Below are 24,000 nucleotides of genomic sequence, written 5' to 3'. Positions count from 1 at the left end.
AAATCCTCAATTTTCATCGGATTGACTTGAAATTTGAATAGGATTTACATATCATTAAACTGAACACAACCACCAACTATTTTGGAGATCAACGTTGGCGAAAAGGTCAACATAGGCCAAAACGTCAACAACCTTTTCAAATTTCTAAAATCCTCAATTTTCATCCAATTGACTTGAAATCTGAATAGGATTTTCATATCGGCGGACTGAATTCAACCACCCACTATTTTTGAGATCAAAATATACCAAGAAGTCAACATAGGCCTGAGGTCGACCACTTTTTTTCAAATTTCTAAAATCCTCAATTTTAATCCGATTGACTTAAAAATTGAAGACGATTTGCAAATCAGGTTACTGAATTCAACCACTAATTATTTTTGAGGTTAAAATAATTCTCTACTGAGTCCGATTATACTTTGTTCTCTTTGTTCAAGTGTTGCTCTATGATGATTTTTCGTCTGTCTGTCTATTTGTCTGTGAGCAGGATATCTCAAAAGGTTGTGGACAGATTTGGACAAAGGTGGAGAGGTAGTGTATGTGACAAGGACGAAATGATTAGATTTTGGTGAAGATTCTGATCCGGATCCGGCTAGAAGAATTTTTAAAGTGATTCTTCACCATTGAGTGATAGGGATAAAACTGACATATAGCACGATATCTCAAAAATGTATTGACAGATTTGGATGAAGCTTGGTGGACTGGTTGGGTGTTGGATGGGGATTAATCGATTCGATTTTGGTGAAGATCTGAATATGGATTCGGATACGATAATTATTTTATTATTTAAAGTGATTCTTCGCCATTGAGAGATCTGGTGAAAAGCGATATATAACATGATATTTTAAAAAGTTATGGACTAGTTATGACTAAATTTGATGGAAGAGTTGGTTAGGTGACAAGGACAAGTCGATTAGATTTTGGTTCAGGTCCGAATCCAGGTCAGGCCTATCAGTGGGATATAAAACATAACCTGTTCAGTCTGGCGGAGGTGTGCGCTCGACCCAGTGTCGCTCTAGTTTTAATATATAATTTAAAAAAAAAATTTAAATATTTTTTTGAAGACAAGATCGAGGCCCGTGAAAGAGCTAACGTTAATCACACACAAAAAAAAATCAAGCAGACACATAAAACATATAATAAGGGGAGCGGCAGACAAGATGGGGGGAGAGGGGGAAGCACACAAACACAACATTTGAGAGCAGGGACATCGGGAGATCTGTGGGAGGGAGAGGGCTTGGGGGGAGGAGGTGTGGGAAGAGGGGGTGGGGGGGGGGGGTGGGGAGGAGGTGGGAGAAGTATAAACACAAGGACACTGCAAGGACTTCCAGGAAAGAAGTTGGTATTTCAAAAAAGTGGATCTGGGGTGAATTAGCGGGGGTAGAAAAGATCAAGGTTTTGGATGGGGGAAGATAAGAGGTGGTGGTGAACAGCTGTTTTAAAGACCTGGAGGGAGTGTCGTAATTTTTTTCGTTGCATTCTGTTCAAAAAGTGATTTCATCCGCATAGTCTGAACAAGTTTACCTTTATCTCACATTTTTCAAGCGGCACGGTACAATATCTTCAACACGTCCCAAGAAAGTTTGCTGGCACCTAATCATAGATATACAGTGAAAATGAACTGGTACCTCTATATCACCGACAGTAACTTCATCTTCACATGCAAGAACACATGCTATCTTCCCTGCCCTACTTAAAACATATATTTTAATTTGCTGGAAAAATAACTTTCATTGTAAGCTTATATAGACAACCATATGGAATGACAAATGTTAAAACTTGATAAGAAATTTGACAAAAGTGTATTAGTTGCATTTTTTCTGTGGCCACTGTAGCAGTAGAATGAAGAACAATGGATGTTCATCTGAAATAATCCCAAATTTCATCAAAACCTTTCATTGTATGACAAATCGACGTTGACCATCAAATTTTAAGTCTTAGATGTTCAACACAGGATATGATGCACACAAAACTAGATGCGACCATGGCATCATGTTTCCTGGGAAAAGGAATCTCATAACAGGTGCTCGTAACAAACGCATGGAAACACGCAATGCTGTTACCAATGTCAGGGCGTTCGTCTGAAATTGCATCGGAAGCTTGTACAGTATGTGCAAGGGGATACGAGGTCACATGGGATTGCTGTGTCAGCTGGTACTGTGGGTAATTCTGTTCGCCATCAAATGGAAACAATTCTACAATTATGATTCTCGTGCCCTAAATAGGCCTTACGATTAATCCTTGACCAATGACTTCTGTCCTACATTACTTATCGGCATCGTTCGTTTGGTCAGATATCTGTTTTTATAATTAATCCACGTGGATCATGTTGGAATGGCATCTCGAAGTAAGCTCTCATTTAAGACATCTACCACTGGGAAATGGTTAAGTGTACACCTAGGAATGAAAAGAGGTCATTGATGGAAAGGCCACCATTTTTACCGATGTTTTAACGATGGGATTGGTAACAGCAGAAGATGTGCACAGAATGTCTCTTTTTACATACTTTGTGTATTCTCATTTGAAGCATTTCGTTTTCTAGTGTGAGGGGGTATTTTAGGTGTGATGTTTTTGTTTTGGGATGATGTGGTGTTTTTCATTACAGAATATAAGCTGAGCCTTGGATTTTCTTTAGTGTGATTTATCTGCTTCCATTCCATTGCATAACCTTCCTTTTTACGCGAGCACATCGTTGAGCTGTTCAGTGCGCAAAGGTGTGCTCATTGTTTCAACCTAAAGTGAAAAACGTATTTTTTATGCCTATATTACCTCCACCACCGAAGGTGAATGGAGGTTATAATTTTCATCCCTGTTTGGTCATGGCGGTCTGTCTCGTTACTTGCAAAATCGAAGATTTTTCAAGTATATTGGTCGGTTGCATTTGTTATTCTGTCCGTTTGTTTGTCACTTGCCTACAGGCCACACTTCCAAACTGATCGTCATGAAACTTCGCCAAACTGTAGAGGTCGTCACAATTGAGAAGCCTATTGATTTTGAGGTCAAAGGTCATCTGGAGGTCTATTTTTTCTAAAATCACCATTTTTCATTCGATTGACTTGATAATTTAACAGCATTTGTATATTGAGTCACTAAATAGGGGAACCAACTATTTTTGAGGTCTGAAGGTCAAAGGTCAACTCAAGGTCAAACTTCCAAAATCATAAATTTTCATCTGAAAAATCATCACTTTTCATCTTATTAACCTGAGAATTAAACAGCAATTACAAAGTCCATTACTGAATTGGGAAATGAACTATTTTAAGGTCAAAAAGTCAAAGGTCAACTCAAGGTCAAACTTCCAAAATCATCAATTTTCATCTGAAAAATCATCACTTTTCATCTTATTAACCTGGAAATTAAACAGCAATTACAAAGTCCATTACTTAATTGGGAAATGAACTATTTTAAGGTCAAAAAGTCAACGGTCAACTCAAGGTCAAAGTTCTAAAATCATCAATTTTCATCTGAAAAATCATCACTTTTCATCTTATTAACCTGATAATTAAACAGTAATTACAAATTCCATTACTGAATTGCGAAATGAACTATTTTAACGTCAAAAAGTCAAAGGTCAACTCAACGTCAAACTTCTAAAATCATCAATTATCATCTGAAAAATCAACACTTTTGATCTTATGAACCTGAAAATTAAACAGCCATTCCAAAGTCCATTACTGAATTGGGAAATGAACTATTTTAAGGTCAAAAAGTCAAAGGTCAACTCAAGGTCAAACTTCCAAAATCATAAATTTTCATCTGAAAAATCATCACTTTTCATCTTATTAACCTGAAAATTAAACAGCAATTACAAAGTCCATTACTGAATTGGGAAATGAACTATTTTAAGGTCAAAAAGTCAAAGGTCAACTCAAGGTCAAAGTACTAAAATCATCAATTTTCATCTGAAAAATCATCACTTTTCATCTTATTAACCTGTCAATTAAACAGCAATTACAAAGTCCATTACTGAATTGGGAAACGAACTATTTTAACGTCAAAAGGTCAAAGGTCAACTCACGTCAAACTTCTAACATCATCAATTTTCATCTGAAAAATCATCACTGTTCATCTTATTAACCTGAAAATTAAACAGCAATTACAAAGTCCATTCCTGAATAGGAAAACGAACTATTTTAAGGTCAAAAGGTCAAAGGTCAACTCAACGTCAAACTGCAATTACAAAGTCCATTACTGAATTGGGAAACGAACGATTTTAACGTCAAAAGGTCAAAGGTCAACTCAACGTCAAACTTCTATCATCATCAATTTTCATCTGAAAAATCATCACTTTTCATCGTATTAACCTGTAAATTAAACAGCAATTACAAATTCCATTACTGAATTGGGAAATTAACTATTTTTAGCTAAAAAAAGTCAAATGTCAACTCAACGTCAAACTTCTATCATCATCAATTTTCATCTGAAAAATCATCACTTTTCATCTTATTAACCTGAAAATTAAACAGCAATTACAAAGTCCATTACTGAATTGGGAAACGAACGATTTTAACGTCAAAAAGTCAAAGGTCAACTCAACGTCAAACTTCTAACATCATCAATTTTCATCTGAAAAATCATCACTTTTCATCTTATTAACCTGAAAATTAAACAGCAATTACAAATTCCATTACTGAATTGGGAAATTAACTATTTTAAGGTCAAAAAGTCAAAGGTCAACTCAACGTCAAACTTCTATCATCATCAATTTTCATCTGAAAAATCATCACTTTTCATCGTATTAACCTGTAAATTAAACAGCAATTACAAAGTCCATTACTGAATTGGGAAACGAACGATTTTAACGTCAAAAAGTCAAAGGTCAACTCAACGTCAAACTTCTAACCATCAATTTTCATCTGAAAAATCATCACTTTTCATCTTATTAACCTGAAAATTAAACAGCAATTACAAATTCCATTACTGAATTGGGAAATTAACTATTTTTAGCTAAAAAAAGTCAAATGTCAACTGAAGGTCAAACTTCTAAAATCATCAATTTTCATCTGAAAAATCATCACTTTCCATCTTATTAACCTGGGAATTAAACAGCAATTACAAATTCCATTACTGAATTGGGAAATTAACTATTTTAAGGTCAAAAAGTCAAAGGTCAACTCAACGTCAAACTTCTATCATCATCAATTTTCATCTGAAAAATCATCACTTTTCATCGTATTAACCTGTAAATTAAACAGCAATTACAAAGTCCATTACTGAATTGGGAAACGAACGATTTTAACGTCAAAAAGTCAAAGGTCAACTCAACGTCAATTTCTAACATCATCAATTTTCATCTGAAAAATCATCACTTTTCATCTTATTAACCTGAAAATTAAACAGCAATTACAAATTCCATTACTGAATTGGGAAATTAACTATTTTTAGCTAAAAAAAGTCAAATGTCAACTGAAGGTCAAACTTCTAAAATCATCAATTTTCATCTGAAAAATCATCACTTTCCATCTTATTAACCTGGGAATTAAACAGCAATTACAAAGTCCATTACTGAATTGGGAAACAAACTATTGAAGGTCAAAAAGTCAAAGGTCAACTGAAGGTCAAACTTCTAAAATCATCAATTTTCATCTGAAAAATCATCACTTTTCATCTTATTAACCTGAAAATTAAACAGCAATTCCAAAGTCCATTACTGAATTGGGAAACGAACAATTTTAAAGTAAAAAAGTCAAAGGTCAACTCAAGGTCAAACTTCTAAAATCATCAATTATCATCTGAAAATTGTCACTTTTCATCGTTTTGATCTGAGCTTTGATCAAGATCGTAAATTTTAATCTTGATGAAATGGACAATTTTTTGGATAAATGGAAAACTTTTTGGGGGTCAATTTTGGTGAAGATCCGAATCTACATCTGGATCAGACATTTTTTTTTTTTTTACCTCTGCCACCAAAGGTGGATGGAGGTTATGTTTTCACCCCTGTCTGTCTGTTTGTTTGTCTGTCTGTCTGTGAACAAGATATCTCAAAAAGTTGTGGAGGGATTCGGACGAAATTTGGCAGAGATGTAGCATATGTGACAAGGACGAAATGATTAGATTTTCGTGAAGATCCGGATTCGGATCTGGCTACTCGAATTTTTAAAGTGATTTTTCACCATTGGGAGATAGGGACAAAAACGATACATAGCAGGATATCTCAAAAAGTTGGTGAAGATTTGAATATGGATTCGGATACGAGAATTATTTAATTTTTTAAGTGATTCTTCACCTTTGAGTGACAAGGCTAAAACCGATACACAGCACGATATCTAACAAAGTTATGGACGGATTTGGACGAAACTTTGTGGCCAGGTTGTGTGTGTGGCGAGGAAGAATGGGTTCGATTTTGGTGAAGATCTGAATATGGAATCGGATACGATATTTATTTAATTTTTAAGTGATTCTTTACCATTGAGGGATCGGGTGACAAGTGATATATAACGTGATATTAAAAAAAATTATGGATGACTTATGACTAAACTTGGTGAATGAGTTGGTTTGGTGAGAAGAACAAGCTGATTAGATTTTGGTTCAGGTCCGAATCCATATGCGGCCTATCAGTGGATACATAACGTAACCTGTTGAGCCTGGTGGAGGTATGCGCTCTTTTGTGTGCCATTCAAGTTTTGTTTGTTTTTATTGTCTTTTGATGGAGTTAAGAATTTGCAGTGTTTGTAAGTTACTGTTCAAGTGTATTGGGAAGTCAATTATAATTCACTTGGTTTTTAATTTTCTCCTTTCTTTTTAAACAAAATGCATTGGTCAGGTGAACATGTCCCAACATGCTCGAGTTTTGTTATTGTTTGGAGATGCTGTTTGGCTTAACTGAAGCAATTACTCTTCTAAGATACAGGTTCAAACATAGGAAAGCACCAGTGAGGGTTTCCTCTTGTATTCATTGCTGCAATTACTGCCTCACTGTCTGTTCTGATGGAACATTATGCACTATAGAAACAAGGCGCCACACACAGTGAGAGTAAAATCGGTGAATAAAATATAACAGCACAAAATGGCCAAGAATGAACTGTAATGAACGTTAAGCAGGCTTTACTATTTGTATTAGGCACACCTGTCAATTTGCAAGAATAGCGAAATAATTCATGTTTGTTATTGACTAATTCCGTCTGGAGCCTGCCTCGGCGCAGTGCCTTAACCTGGGAATGCTGTCTTAAAAGGTGGAGCAGAATTGAAATGGGATTTGTGTGCTCACTCTGCTCATCCAAAGTGTCCCTTTCATCTGCATTTGTACACAAAGCCATGAGTCGAAACTAATGAAAAGCCCAAAGGTCATAATTCTGTCAAAATTATATTCAAGCCAAATATAACCTTTGACAAAAATCTTCGCCTTTAGATTTGTGAGTTTTTCTATGAAAAAACTTCACCTGCGCAGCGTCAGATGGGGTTTTTCAACCACTTCTTGGTGTCCGTCCGTCTATCTGTCTGTCTGTCTGGGTCGTAACGTTTTTACCATTTGAGCTTTTGTCATAAAATTTTCAGCAAAACTTTATTTTCAGAATTTGGAGAAGACAAATTAATTATGTGGTCAAAAGGTCAAAGGTCAGCATCACATAAAACCATCAATTTTTTTTTATTTTTTTTTTGTATACAAGATCGAGGCTCGTGAAAGAGCTAACATTAATCACACAAAAAGTCATACCGACACACAAAACACAAAACAAGGGGAGCGGTAGACAAGATAGTGAGATAGGGGGAAGGACACAAAGGGGGATGGGGGAAGGATGGGGGAAGATGAGAGATGGTGGTGAACAGCTGTTTTAAAGACCTGGAGGGAGGAGTGGAATTGAAGGGAGTGAGGGAGTTTGTTCCAGAGGCAGAAGAAAAGGGGAATGAAGGAGTGAAGGTGAGCAGAAAGTCTTGATTTTGGCAGTTTAACCATAAGAGGGTTTTAGGCAGATCTTGTGCGACCTGTAGGTATATTTAGGGGACAGAGCACAGAGAGAGCTGGGGAAGCAAGGCCGGAGAGGAGTCGGTAGAAGACAGAAAGACCACCAACCTGCCTGTTAGGTGAGTGAAACCAACCTGCCTGTTAGGTTAGAGTGAGTGAAAGGCCCTCGGAGTTAGCTTAATCGCAGGAGATTCCAAATTTTCATCCAATTGACCTGAAATTTAAGTTTACCATTTGAGTTTTGTCATAAAATGTTCAACAAAGCTTTATCTATCTATAATTCCAGTAATCTCTGTGTGTATGTATGTATGTATGTATGTATGTATGTATGTCTGTGACCGCTGTTTCTCGACAACCACGGGTCCGATATACTTTAAACTTGCCAGGTATATTTCTGGGGACCCGAGGATGTGCCTTTTCAAGGTTTCATATTAATCGGACAAGTAGTTACCGAGCTATGTCCAAAAAACGATTCAACCAATCAGAGAGCAGCGCGCTATCACGTGTGCCGAACGTGGCGAACAGACTCTGCCTCGGACGGCACATTTGAGAGCGTATTCATTTATTTCACGTTGGAAAACTATGTTGCCGTTAAACTATGTTTTAAAACTAAATAAAACTAATTTGCGATTCATCGTAACTGCGATTTGCGACCTTCCGGACAGTGAAGACTTCACTTCCGGCAGCCAATCACAGAACGCGTTGTTGCGAGCCGAGCCGAGCGCGTGCGCCATTACGGTTCGTAATTCGATTTCTTCCGGAGAAAATAATAATTTCTCGATTTCTTATGCGCATTATTTCTCCCAGAGCGAAGGGCGGAAGCGAAGAGCGTTGTTTTTTTTGTTTACGGGCGTACGGGCGGGGTAGAGCGTACGGGTAGCGTTTTTTTTTTTTTTTGGCAAGGAACGGGCACCCACGTACGGGCATGCCCTAGTTAGGAGAATGTGGAGAAGGAAAATTAATAATGTGGTCAAAAGGTCAAAGGTCAACGTCACATAAAATCGTCAATTTACATTTGACCATTTACTAACAATTGACCTTAAATTTTAAGAGTTTGCATATCTGGTGACTGCATTGTTTCACCAATCAAAATCTCGAAGCCGAGTGGTGTTTTTTTTTAGATCAAATGGTCAAAGGTTAAGGTTGTATAAAATCATCAAATTTCATCTGATTTTGACTTGAAATTTGAACACAATTTGCATATTGCATCATCGAGTTGGTTTATCCGAAAATCAGAACGATCGATTTCCCCGTTTAAACATGTCAACAGTTTCCATGATAACAGGCTTGTTTTAGGTGTTTTCATCATGTTTGGGATATGGAAGAAGAAGAAGTCTGAATACAAAGCGGATGCAGATGGGCTATGCATTTTCAGATGCTTCTAGTTGTCATCCCCATGCTTTTTGAGAGAATACATTGGATATTGTAATCGGCTCCATCTCTGTCCGTCTGTCTGTCTGTCTGTCTGTCTGTCCATCTGTCTGTCCGTCATGGTATCTCCTCCGAAATGGTTGTGCATAAATTCACAAAACTTTGTAGTTATGATCACCACATGACAAGAAGGTGCAAGAGCATCATTTTGGCTCCACCCACTGGTGCATGTCAAATACCAAAAGGTCAAAGGTCAAAGGTCAAATACCAAAGGTCAAATGCCGAAAAATGCAATCACGCTCACATTTTCAAATATTTTTGAATTAAACTTTGTGTATGCAATCAACATTGGGAGACACATTAAATATGTAACGCTTTTTTGGATTTGATCCAAAGTTCATCGCCCAGAGGGGTGGGGACTTAGGGTCACAGGGGTCAAACGGGAAAAAAAATTCTTCAGAATTTAATTTCTGAAAAAGAAATTAATTCAAAATTTGATGTTGCATCATTCCTGGTGGAACTTTTGCCATCTTTCAACTTTGATTTAGGTGGGAAGTCTGGGTATTAGCGATGGATCACCCTGGACTTCGCTCTAGTATTTTTTGTATACAGATTCGAGACTCGCGAAGGAGCTAGTTTAACACCTGAAACGAAAGAAAAATGTATATGTCTTCCTGATGCATCAATAACCCTTCTTCTACACAAGCATATTGTTCCTAATTTTAAAATATATATTTAATGGAGCTCATCTTGCCACTCTAGGTGGGCCTGCACAAGGAAAGTTTAAGAGAGATCAGATTATGTACCATGCTCTATAGTCTATACATAGCATTAGTCCTGCCGAAGCAGTTTCCTGTCTGGGATTTACAATCCCGGTCAGGTTGCCACTTCGACAGAGGAAGTCAGAGCAGGAATTTTGAATTTATCCATGGTGCTGGTGATAGCTCAACTACTCTTCAAAAATCATACCATGGGATCTTTAACATCCACCAATTAATGCCGCCAGACTGGACACCCAGTTTAACATCCATGCGATGGACGGCGCACACATTGATGAATTTAAGAGAGAGGGGACAGAAGAAATTTAACATGCCACTTGAATTGCAGAAGGTTATAGGATGAGGGAAAGCAGGACACTGAAAGGAGTTCCAGAGTAGAGAAACACGCTGATAGAAGCCGGAGGAGTAAGAAACTGTCTTTAAAAAAAAAACTGTCTTAAAAACTCTTAAAACTCACACTCTTACAATGTCTCTCCGAAAAGACTGACTGGAAAACCCTCCCATCTACTTTCTCAACAATCCTCTCCAAGAAGTTCTGTCGCTCAAGCTTTTGGGTCTCACTATCTGCCATGATCTTTCCTGGGAAAACCACATTTCCAAGCTGGCCTCCAAAGCCAGTCCCTGACTGGGCATCCTCCGTCGTGCGAAGTCCTTCCTTGGCACACCTGAGCTCCTCACCACATACAAGGCTTTCATCCGCAGCTCAATGGAATACTGTTCCCCCCTCTGGGCTGGTGCTCCTGCCTCACAACTAGCTCGGCTTCACGCTGTTGAAACCAAAGCTTTCAGAATCATTGGAATCTCCTGCGATGAAGCTAACTCCGAGGGCCTTTCACTCACTCACCGCAGGCAGGTTGGTGGTCTTTCTGTCTTCTACCGACTCCTCTCCGGCCTTGCTCCCCCAGCTCTCTCTGGGCTCTGTCCCCCAAATATTCCTTCAGGTCGCACAAGATCTGCCAGCAACCCTCTTATGGTTAAACTGCCGAAATCAAGACTCTCTGCTCACCTTCACTCCTTCATTCCCCTTTTCTCCTGCCTCTGGAACAAACTCCCCCATTCCCTTCAATCCCACTCCTCCCTCCGGGTCTTTAAAACAGCTGTTCACCACCATCTCTTATCTTCCCCATCCAAAACCTTGATCCTTTCTACCCTCGCTAATTCACCCCAGATACACTTTTTTTTTTGGAAATTTCAACTTCTTTCCTGGAAGTCCTTGCAGTGTTCATATGTTTTATACCTCTCCCATCTCCCCCCAAGCCGTCCCCCTCCCACATTTCTCCCGATGTCCCTGCTCTCAAATGTTGTGTTTGTGTCCTTCCCCCTCTCTCCCCATCTTGTCTACCGCTCCCCTTATTTTTTGTGTTTTATGTGTTGGTTTGACTTTTTGTGTGATTTATGTTGGCTCTTTCACGAGCCTCGATCTTGTATACAAAAAAAACAAACTGTGCTGGTCCTGGCATTTCTTCTATTTTTCTACAAATTTGTACAGATATTATTTCTATTCATTATTTTCCTTTTAGATTTTTCTTTCTTCTCCAACCATTTTCTTTATTCTCCAACCATGTTGATGTTTTTATTGTACCCTAATTCCATAGGTGGTGTGATAGCTCAGTTGACAGTGTGATCATCATTCGGTGTCAATTTCATTCCAGATGGAGCGAGGACAATGAAAAACTGTTGGGAAAACGAAGAAAAAGTAACAAAATCAGATGTAATGCCAACAGAGGACATTGCATGGGAGTGTTTGTGTGTGTGCGTGTGTGTACATGCATATGTAGTAGTAGTAGTACTAGTAGTTGTTGTACTCCTACTACTATCACAAGTTTTAACGGCCCCAATTAGTCACACCACCTTGTGTGGTTGGCCGAGAGGGAGTTTGGATCAAACCTTTAACAAACTGGCTGCCTAGGCCTGTCCTCCAACTGAAGACCCAGTCCTTGAGGCATGCTTGTGGCCCAGGTGTGTTTTGAACTTGTATTCGTGCTGGTGCTGCAATTGTCTCTCAGGGAAGACTTGGTGGTACGCGGGAATCTCCTGCTGCAGCTGGCAACACAGAAGGTGGTCTTATGAGCTGGTTTTGGCAGCTGCAGGACATTAACCATGTGCCAATCACATCTTAGTGAGTAGGAAAAATTGTAGACATACCGGAAGGGCCCTCTGAGAGGTGGGTTGGAAGATGGGCTCAATTGGACAGATAAAATGGATAAATAAATTTGGAGGGATTTGATAATCGAGTACGGATCATGAATGCGGCTCTGATAAAGTGTCAGTCTGGAAGCGAGTTTGGACCCATCAGAGGGTTGAGGGTATCCTTTATTTCTGGAAAGGTGTTGGAGAGGTCGTGAAACATTGTGGGGACCGGTGTGTGCAGAGGTACATCAGATTATTGAGAAAGTGTGGGTGTGTATAAGGATCTTCAGTGAAGGAGAGGGTTAACGATTCACCAGAGACAGATTGGTTCTGGGGGTAAGATGAGTGAAGATTAGGTACAATAATGCGTTCATTGCTTTTGAAAAAAGGGTGCATGCAAGACACCTGGGAGAAGCAGCCAGGTTGTAAATAGACACCTGGAAGAAGCAGCCAGGCAGTCGAGAGGTTCAAAGGTAGGGTAGAGGATACATTGAAGAATATGAACGGGATTTTGTTTGGGTATGTATGTGTATCAATATCGCCTTTGATCGTGTTGATCATGAATTGCTCCCTGCGTCACCGACGTGCCGGAACTTTATCATAAAATCCTTGTCTGGTTTCGTGTTTGTGAGTGAAAGATGCTTCTGGTGCCTTTAGTTCTATTTTTGTATTATTAAGTATTATTTATTTATTATTAGTCAAAGTCTGTCTTTTGTCTCACTGGATCCATTTAGGGTTGTCTCGTGTTAATACACATTTATTATTTATTAAGAGTGCATTTCCGCCTCATTGCACATCTTGCTGTGCTACGATTACAACCATTTTGGTCCATTGGCAAATCCCAAGGGCTGAATATATTTAGGATAATTATAATCTTGAAATTGAGCGTGTTTTAGAAAAAAAAAAAATCCTTGTTAACGCGGAGTGTCTGACCACTCGGAGTACTTCGTGGGTCGGACATTTGTAAAGCGATTGCTTTTTTTGTATACAAAGTCAAGGCTCTTCTGAACGAATAAGAAGGCAACAGAAGAAGAGAATCAGCAGAAAGAGAGTGGGAGAAAGCACCAACAGCAGGGTTGAGGGACAAAATAGAAGGAGACTTGGAGAAACAAAGGATGTGGGAAGAATGAGGGGAAAGGGAGGATATATGGTGTGGACAAAATGGATGCAGAAGCATGATGGAAACCAACAGCAGATAAGATGGAAGCTCCCAGGAAGGAAAAACTGCAAATTTAGAAAGAGGTGGGCTTTTTGCGGGGAGAGGATTAAAGCTGGTAGAAAAGATAATGGTTTTGGATGGGGATCATCTGAGATAGTCATGAACAGCTGTCTTCAAGATCTGGAGGTACTTATGAGATTTAAGAGAATGTGGAAGTTAAACAAGGAAATTAGGTGCAGGAAGCAGCCATTCGGCCATGCAGAACCCGAGGAAAGCATGGAAGGAGTAGATAGTGCAAGGCCAGAAAGTATGTGGTGGAAGACAAGAGAGACCACCAGTCTTGGCTGTGATGGTAAAGTGATGGGTCCATAGACTCAGCTTCATCAACATGTGAGCTGATGCCGCCCGGTCTAGTTGCAGAATCAGAGTTGAAGGTTGTCAGAAACGTCTGCAACTTCTCAGGTGCAAAAGACTGAGTCCAGGAGCTGTTAAGGTATGACTGGGTTGGATGGGTACAGGTAGAGAGAGGGGGTTTGTGGACACAATATTTGGAGGGTTAAGCATTCGGGTGCGTACTTACGTGTCTGCATTTTTTAATTTAATTTTCTCGGCAATCGTTGGTCCGAATGACACTAAATTTCACCGTATGAGCGCCTCCGCCTGTAGAATGTTTTCATTCATAATTATGACGTCACGAGTCACGTGGTACGGACGCCATGTTGGAAAAAGGTTACACCTCTATATCTCCCAAACCGCCCAATGGAAAAAATTGAAACATGGCTCATTGTCAAGTACACCCCATTGGGAATAAGATATGTTAATGATGATGTCATCGGTGCCTTTATTATGACGTCATAATTCGACAAGTACAACGCTTGATCTGATCATCATGAAAAATACAAGACCGAAAGTCTAACAGCGGCGTAGCCGGGCTTGTTTGATACTTTAGGTAAAGACAGACGTAATGACGTAGCGTGACACAAAACTGCCGCTATAGAAGATATATTTTAACCTCTAGTAACTCTGCAGTCACATGTTACGATTACATTTATTATAATATTAACGTTACATTATCATTATTACGAAAATGATATTACTTTAAAAAAACCGAGGCTAATTCCCTACTTCCTCGGTTATTAATATTAGTGCCGACATCGCTTAGACCATTGATCATGAATCATACACCGCTTCAATCAATTAACTTTCCAATCACGACATTGGGATTAAAGCGTTATGGTTATATTTACTATATTATCATTAGTACGAAAATGATACTACTGAAACGATACACTACTGTGTTAAGCAACCTGGGCTTAATTTGTCCGAAGCGGTCCGAAGGTGAGGCATGAAGCCTAAGGCCTATACCTAGCCTACTGTTTTGTTGGAAGACCCATAACACAGATGCTTTCGATATTTCATGGTCATTTTAGCAATCGGTTTGTTTGTGTTTCACACTGAATGAAAAACATAAAGGTAGAGTATGGCGATTGTGATATATGACAGGTTTGACGATATGTTCAGCCTGAACGAAATTTGAATTAAAATGGCGGTGTGCGGAGTCAGTTGCCGTCCCGCCGTAATGACATTAGACGGAATCACATCACCCTGTCATGTGACCAGATCCTCAGCTCTGATTGGTATACGTTTGAGGGGACATACATAGGGACGGACAAACACTGTTCGAGATGCCTTTGCCCTTTGGGCTACGCCATTAAAATTCCTCTGCACCTGTTAGTCCGATGGACACAAAATTTTCAGAATATGAGCGGCTCCTCCTGTAGAATATTTTTTAATGATAATTATGACGGCATAGGTCACGTGGTACAGGTGCCCTCTTGTAAGAAACGAAAAAAGTTGCACCTCTATATCTCCGAAATCGCTCCATGGAAAAATTTGAAACATGGCTCATTGTCAAGGACTTCCCTAGGGGAATAAGATATGTTAATGATGATGTTATCGGTACCTTAATTATGACGTCATAATTCGACAAGTACAACGCTTGATTCGATCAGTATTAATTTTTTTCTCTGCAATTCTTGGTCCGATTGACACGAAATTTTCACCATACTGACTCCTGCTGTAGAATATTTTAATGATAAATATAACGCCATAGGTCACTTGATACAGGCGCCATCTTGGAAAAACTTTGCACCTCCATATCTTTGAAACCACTCCATAGAAAAAATTGAGACCTGGCTCATTGTCAACTACTCCCCATGGGGTATAAGATGATAATGATGATGTCATCGGTGCCTTTGTTATGACGTCATAATTCGAAAAATACAACACTATCCAATAATTATGAAAAAAAAAATTCTCAGCAACTGTTGGTCCAATTGACACGAAATTTTCACCATAGGAGCGCCTCCTCCTTTAGAATATTTTAATGCTAATCATGACATCATAGGTGTTGTGGTACAGGCGCCATCTCGGAAAAACCGAAAAAGTTGCACCTCTATATCTCCAAAACCTCTCTTTGGAAAAATTGAAACATGGCTCATTGTAAAGAACTCCGTATGGGGAATAGGTGTTGTTTACGATGACGTCATTGGTGCCATAATTATGACATCATAATTCGACAGGGACAATGCTTAGTCTGATCAGTTTGAAATTTATTGAGCGTGATCCATGCAACAATTATATTAGAGAATATAAATTTACAATGTCATCGCTCACAAGGTCTGGCAGCCATATTAAATCAAAGAGAAAAAAACGTCAAAAACAGAAGAGTTGGCTCGTGCCAAGTTGACTGCGCAGGGTAAGTATGTATATACATGACATATAAATGCTTGTTCAAATAAATTGTCCAAAAATTGCAATTTGGTGGCCATTTTGTTTATGCTAATTAGAAGGTCAAAAACTCAAAATTCGGCTTGGGGACCGGGTTAATCTAATCGAATTCAGCATACCCTAATTATGTTAAAAAGTGAGGTTCCCAACTTTTACCCAAAAATGCACCGAACATTCACATTTCTCAGAAATCCGTCTAGTCTATGGGCCAACCTATTAATTTTGGCTGATGGCATGCTCAAAAAGGTTTGATTAACCGGTGCAGGTTAAGAAATGAGAGGCTTTCTTTCTTCACCACAAGTCTGAGGGACTGTTTTAACCCCGTGCAGGTGAAGCAAAGAGTGGGGTTAAGCAATTGCGTCACTTTGGCTGTCTGTCTGTGTACAAGCATCAGTTTATGATAGAAGAACAACTTAATGTCAATTTAATGTTATATTTTGAACCATGATTTGGAACATGAATTGGAAAACGAACCTGTAGTTTAACAGTACTTTGTCTCTGAATTTGTCGTGATGGCGCAGGCATAGGGAGGAGTGTTTGAGATAATATTTTTATTCTGTCTGTCTGGCGGTCAAACAAAATTAAAAAATCATTCCAAACAGGAAACTTACTGTTTTAGCGACATCATAAAAGACACAAACAACAGGCACGATTAACGAACTAATGTGACGTGTTAAATAAGATGGTGTAAGAGACGCCGCATCAACGGCGGTAAATTACCAGAATTTTTTTTTCTGTGACCTTTAAAATCTATATTTTATTTGAATTGAGTTATACACTTGAACAAGGTGGAACATAAATGGGCTCTTTAACGCTTTCATAACCCTTCCGTTTAGCAGTACAAGATATTACACATTTCACATCATCACAACTAATCAAATGTGTTCCTCTGAGACCCCACCAATGTCCTTTTTTCTCAAGACTGCACGGGGTAAGATGGTATATCCGATTGCTGTGTGTTCAATGCTACAAAATCATCATCTTCCAGACATCTTTTGCCGATAAGCAAAAAAAAAAAATTCTTTTGATCCAACGTATGCTTCATGTGCCTTTCTTTGTATACAAAGTCGAGGCTCATGAAGGAGCTCGGATGGATCAGGCCGTAACAGCAAAGAATGAACAGTGGAGAGAGTTGGGGGAAAACACACCAACAACAGGGATGAGGGATAAAATAGAGGGAGGCGGAGAAATACTGGATGTGACGAAGAATTTGAGGGGTAGGGGGAAGACACAGCGGTTGGATAAGACGGATATAGAAGCAAACTCAGGAATGATTGATTTCCACCATTATTATATCCTGGTTTATGTCGTGTTGTTCTCTGCACAATGCCGAGATACAACTTTGGCATCACTGATCAAAACAAATTTAATACTAGAACGGCACTCAGTAGAAAGCATACCTCTGCCTTGTTGGCCGGATTACACAATGGTGAAGAATCACTTTAAGAATTCTACTAGCTGGATCCGGATCTGGATCTTCACAAAAATTGAATGGATTCTTCCTTATCACACACAAAACCTGTTCAACAAGTTTCGCCCAAATCCGTCCATAAATTTTTGAGATATCCTGCTATGTATAGTTTTGGCCCAATCTCCCAATGGTGAAGAATCACTTAGAAAAAAATAATAATTCTCATATCCGAATCCATATTCAGATCTTCACCAAAATTGAATCCAATCGTGTTTGTCACACACCCAACCTGTCCACCAATTTTTGTCCAAATCTGTCCACAACTTTTTGGGATATCCTGCTATGTATCGTTTTTGGCCCAATCTCCCAATGGTGAAGCATCACTTAAAAATTCCTGTAGCCGGATCCGAATCCGGATCTTCACCGAAATCTAATCATTTCCTCCTCGTCACATACGCTACATCTCTGCCAAATTTCGTCCGAATCCGTCCACAACTTTTTGAGCGATGTTGTTCACAAACGGACAGACAAACAAACAGACAGACAGACAGACAGGGGTTAAAACATAATCTCCATCCACCTTTGGTGGTGAAGGTAATAATCAATTACATTCCTTAATGTAGTTTGAGCAGCAATTTTCGTTTGGCCATATGAACACTTAATGATTTGGCCATAATATTGAGTTTTACCAAATTTTTATTCAATATATCCACAGATTTGGATAATTTTATTGATGTTAAAAAATTATAAACTTCACCCATTGCATCTTCCTTTACCTTGACTTGAAATTAATTGGTTAAAATAGGTTTGTCCACTTAAAATGGCATTTGTTATATTGTGATATTTGTTTTTAAAAATATCAATCCTTCCAATGAGACTCTTCAATATATATTATTATTATTCTTTTTTTTAAAGTCAGCACTGGATAAAGATGCTGAATTTACCCAACGTGCTCACACTGCTTCGGCGAGCGTTGAATATTAGAGACTTGTCGAAAAGAAGGTCGCACAGTTTTGTTATTTTTTAATTTAAAAAATATTTTCTTTAAGCCGAGTTACAATGAAAGCTTTGGACGGAATTTGCAGCTGCATTAAAACAAGAGGCTTTGAGCGTGACCCCTGGATTGACAGTGTTTGTGTTCGGGAGGAAGTTGGCGGGATACCGTGCAGACTTTATTACACATCATCTAAAATGCATGCTTACATAAGCTGACCATGATGCCTTATGTGTTTTCAGATATGGAAAAATTGTGTCAACCAAGGCCATCTTGGATAAAAGCACCAACCAGTGTAAAGGTGAGATTTCTGGATTACTGCCGCAGTTTGCAGTAATATTAACATTAGCCAAGCATGTTCAGACCATTAAAGTGCATGCTCACAATAGCTGAAAAAATATGACTCCTAATTAGGTGTTTTCTGGAATGTTGGGCTTCCTAACATACAGTAGTTATTTTAAAAAAACACCTTACTGAATAATTGAAATGATTGCACATGTCATTTGAAATATTTGTTATTTATATCTCTTTCTGTGACGTCATAGACATTCTCAGAACAAACGCTCAAAAGAAAACACTCATTTCATAAATATTCTATATTATTGTGTGATGCCATCCTCTTTCTATATTCAGCACCTCTCATCAACTCCGATGGTTATATATATATATATATATATATATATATATATATATATATATATATATATATATATATATATATAGCAGTAAAGTATGTTTGTTTGCTTGTCCTCTTATAATTCGAGAACTACTCATCGCAGAGAAAAACCAAAGGCATATTTGGAATCAGTCCGTCTCAGAGCAACTACAGCACACCTTAAATTTTAAAAAAACTTCGGGTTTTAAAATTAGCGTATTAGTGCAGAAGTGCAAGCAGAAGAGGGAGGGGATTGAAGGGAGGGAGCGCAGCGCTCCCTCTAGCGCTTCGCAGCGCCAGCGCTTCTGTTAGCGTAATGGTGCACAGGCGGTTCTCACTCTTGCGCATGCGCAAATGCGCTGTTCCGATGCTTCATGTTCCTGCAAAGACTTTGGCGCATGCGCAAATGACGACACATGGGCCACTGTATGTTCCTTTAATACGTACGCGCTTTGATGGGCGGGGCGTATGGCGTTCATGAAATGGTCGAATGCGGAAGTGCTTGAAGCCGTTACGAGCGACTCGCACGATCTCTTGTCATGGTCCACAAGATTATCACAGAGACGTGCAGCTTCCAGCATTACGAGATATGATCGAGACCTAACTTTTGAGACCAGTCCCAGCCTTCTAGGCCCCGTGGTTGGTTCAGACGACCCCGACAAAGGACGTGTTGGATTTTATCGCGAGCCGATTCGAGCGCCGACGTGCCGGCGAACAAAACCAGTCATATCTTTTTAACGCGTGGTTCGATTTTTACAAAATAAACTTTTTCTTGAAGGGCTGAACCGTGCGCTCACAACGATACCGAGTTTGACCCTGGGAGAGCCGTTTTTGCGCCGGCAAAGGCGCCTTGTTTTCCGTGATGACCATGTCGTGCTGCATAGATTACCATAAATTATAATATATTACCGGCGGCGCGTTCCGTGACGTCACGGCTCACTTAATTGCAATTATCTCTGGGATTCCTTGGCCGAATCGTACCAACTTCTATATATATAAAGCAGTAAAGTATGTTTGTTTGTCCTCTTATAACTCGAGAACTACTCATCGCAGAGAAAAACCAAAGGCATATTCGGAATCAGTACGTCTCAGAGCAACTACAGCACACCTTAAATTTTAAAAAACTTCGGGTTTTAAAATTAGCGTATTAGCGCAGAAACGCTAGCAGAAGAGGGAGGGAATCGAAGGGAGGGAGCGCAGCGCTCCCTCTAGCGCTTCGCAGCGCCAGCGCTTCTGTTAGCGTAATTAGCGTATTTCGGAACGTTAATTTTTCAACTTCATTATTCGGAATCAGTACGTCCCAGAGAAACTTCGTAATGTAAATTTTTCAACTTCATCCGATTGACATGGGACCAACGGCATGTGACAGAGAGTGAAACATACATGCTACATTTATTTGACGACAATGAGTTCCGACTTCCGGGTTCGTGCCGCCAACCCTGTTAGTCGCCTCTTGCGGCACACAGGGAATTACCAGTGAACTGGTACTCAATTTGCCGACCTCGGTAGGATGACAGGCTGAGTCAACCCCCCTGGTGTTAAGGGGGAGGAGGAGGGGAGGGGGAAGAGGAGGGGAGGTGAATGGGGGGGAGAGGAGGGGGAGGGGAAAGGGGGGAGGGGAAGGTGAAGGGGGGAGGGGAGGGGGAGGGGGGAGAGGCCTTTCTTCCCCCGGGCACCCCCACACCCTCCCCTCCCCTCCCCCCCTTCCCCTCCCCCCTCCCCCCTTCCCCTCCCCCATCCCCCCTCCCCCTCCCCCTGTTCCCCTCCCCTCCTCTTCCCCCTCCCCTCCTCCTCGCCCCCCTTCCCCCTCCCCCCTTCCCCCTTCCCCCTCCCCCCTTCCCCCTCCCCCCTCCCCCCTCCCCCCTCCCCCCCGTTCCCTTCCCCTCCTCTTCCCCCTCCCCTCCTCCTCCCCCGCCTGGAAATGCCGGGTACTTCTGCTTGTATATATATATACTAGCGGGGTCACCCGTGGGAATCCCACGGGCATGGACGTGTGTGACATTTCGACATATTGAGTTAGATGCTGCACCTGCACATTCAGTTATATAAAATGGTTACTGGTAATTGATCACATCCACAAATGATGTAATCCACACAATTTATGTACTTTACATAACGTTAATAGGAATACATGCCCGTGTCGCTGGGAAATACAGTTTGTTTGAAATAAATCACAAATATCAGAAGAAAGTTTTTTAAATTTAGAACTATTCTCAGAGTTAAACATCACCGTAATATTATGCGGTTGCTTCAACGTTTTCGGTGAATTATATGTCATTCCCATCTACACGGGCATGTATTCCTATTAACGTTATGTAAAGTACATAAATTGTGTGGATTACATCATTTGTGGATGTGATCAATTGCCAGTAACCATCTTATATAACTGAATGTGCAGGCGCAGCATGTAACTCAATATGTCGAAATGTCACACACATCCATGCCCGTGGGATTCCCGCATGGATGTGTATGGCGAATTTTAAATATATGTCGACTGTTATTTTAGGCGGTGTATTTTCGTTTATCATCATGGCGCGATTTAAAAAAATATATCTCTGCATTTTCCTCTCCAATACCTCCTCACACTTTACACACACACCGGCCCATGTTTACATATACACACACACACACATATACACCCACACACATATACACATACACACACACGTACATCGACACACATGCACACACACACACACACACACACACACACACGTACAGACACATATACACATATGCACATATGCAAATATGTATACACATATGTATCCACATATACACATATATACACATATATACATCTCCACACACACACACACACACACACACACACACACACACACACACACACACACACACACACACACACACACAAAAACAGACACACACACACACACGTACAGACACATATACACACAAACACACACACACAGACATGTATATACACATACAACAACAACATGCATTTTAAGGCCATTTTCCCTGCTAGAGCGGGGGTTAGCCTACATACACATACACACACATATATACACACACACACATATTCACGCGCACACACACACATACACACACGTACACACGTACACACACGTACACATGTCCCACATGTATATATCCCACATCCCACATGTATATATCCCACATCCCACATGTATATACATGTTTAAAGTGTACGTGCCCTTCCCCCCTCCCCCGCCCGGCAACGCTGGGTACTTCTGCTGGTAACGAATAAAATAAAAACGAAGAAATAGGTGGAATTGGCTGAAATTCGCTCGGTGAATTCACGCGGTGTATTCGGTTCGGCTCGGTTCACTCGGTTTAAAGAAAAAGCGATAATGTCGACATGTTGCTGTCTGTGTCATGTTGGGCGGTGTATGATACTCGTTGGCTGTTGGGCGGTGTATGATACTTGTTAGCTGTTGGGCGCTGTTGGGCGGTGTTGTGCGGTGATATGGTGTATTTTAAAAAATATATCTCTGCATTTTCCCGCGTTGGTGACACCGAGTCGTTCTTCATCGATCGTCTCATTCATTTTGGAAATGGAAGTTTCCACGCAACGCATGAATTGTCACGATCCTCAAGAGGAATTTGTCTCGTAATCATCAAATGATAAATGGCAAGTAAATTATATTGTGGAAAATTAAAGATTTCAAATAAACCTATTTAAAGTGTATGCGCACATAACTAATAAAAAAAACGAAGAAATATCTCTCGGTAATTTCCTGAAACATATTTTACTTCCGGCTAATATGTTGAATGAAATAAAAACGAAGAAATATATGTCGGCATCATTGTTGACGTTTTTGTGACGACTATCATCAAACGAAATAGTAATATATCATAACGGAAAAGCAAAAGCGAATTTTTAATATATATCGACACATTGCCGGCGGTGTCATGTTGGGCGGTGTATGATACACCATGACGCGATTTTAAAAAATATATCTCTGCATTTTCCCGCGTGTGTGGATTGTTCTCAATTATTGCTGACACCGAGTCTAAAAGTAAAACCATCGATAAAAATGAAATCATATGGTGAGTTAGATTGGAGATAAAGGCGTGAGAGAGACTCAATGGCCTTGAAGTTACAGGCCTTTGAGAATTCATTTCGTTCTATAAACGGCAACTTTCATCGGATTTTCTTCCCGTTTTTTTTCAACCGAGTCTAAAACTATGTTAGCGACTGTGAAAAATGAAATGATTTATCGAATTTGATTTGAAATAAAACTGGGGGAGAGCAAGACACCACGGGCCTACAAAACAGGACTCAAAGCTATGCGAGTTAATAAAATGGTGGATATTTGTTTATAGCCACTCCCAGAATGGGTGGAGCTATGGGTGGAGCTACTCTGCAAACCGAGTAAGCCACACCCCGGACAGACACCCAACAGATAGACAGACAGACAGACAGAATCATCTACGGCTATTATAATATATATATATATATATATATATATATATATATATATATATATATATACATACATACACACACACACACACACACACACACACACACACACACACACACACACACACACACACACACACACACGTATACACACATACACACACACACACATATACACACATACACATACACACACACACACACACACACACACATATACACACACACACACACACACATATACACACATACACATACACATATACATGTCACCTTTGTGTGATGGTTAAACAAGGACTGGTTATGGCAGATTGGAGGTAACACTTTCGCTGGACAGATAAAATGTGACAAACTTACAGAGCGGATCTATCATGCACCTGCTACTTCTAGAATTATTCAA

At 39.9% G+C, this 24,000-nt stretch overlaps 2 protein-coding genes across 3 annotated transcripts in view; one reads left to right on the top strand and one right to left on the bottom strand.

Moving 5' to 3' along the window:
* Window positions 1-24,000, top strand: part of LOC137431845 (RNA-binding motif, single-stranded-interacting protein 1) — a 400,729-nt gene that overhangs the window by 80,755 nt on the left and 295,974 nt on the right. For both annotated transcript variants that reach the window (XM_078782569.1, XM_078782568.1), the window contains exon 3: window positions 18,777-18,835. In XM_078782569.1, the coding sequence (XP_078638695.1) occupies window positions 18,777-18,835 (59 nt within the window). The remainder of the gene's footprint in view (window positions 1-18,776; window positions 18,836-24,000) is intronic.
* The window catches only part of LOC144893034 (uncharacterized), a 296,542-nt gene that overhangs the window by 173,224 nt on the left and 99,318 nt on the right, over window positions 1-24,000 (bottom strand). The gene's annotated exons all lie outside the window — the stretch shown is intronic.

Source organism: Myxine glutinosa, chromosome 7, assembly GCF_964187855.1.
Source record: "Myxine glutinosa chromosome 7, kmMyxGlut1.1, whole genome shotgun sequence".
Classification (NCBI taxonomy): domain Eukaryota; kingdom Metazoa; phylum Chordata; class Myxini; order Myxiniformes; family Myxinidae; genus Myxine; species Myxine glutinosa.
Note: the sequence above shows the minus strand (reverse complement) of the source record. Positions and strands in the feature narration are given on the sequence as shown.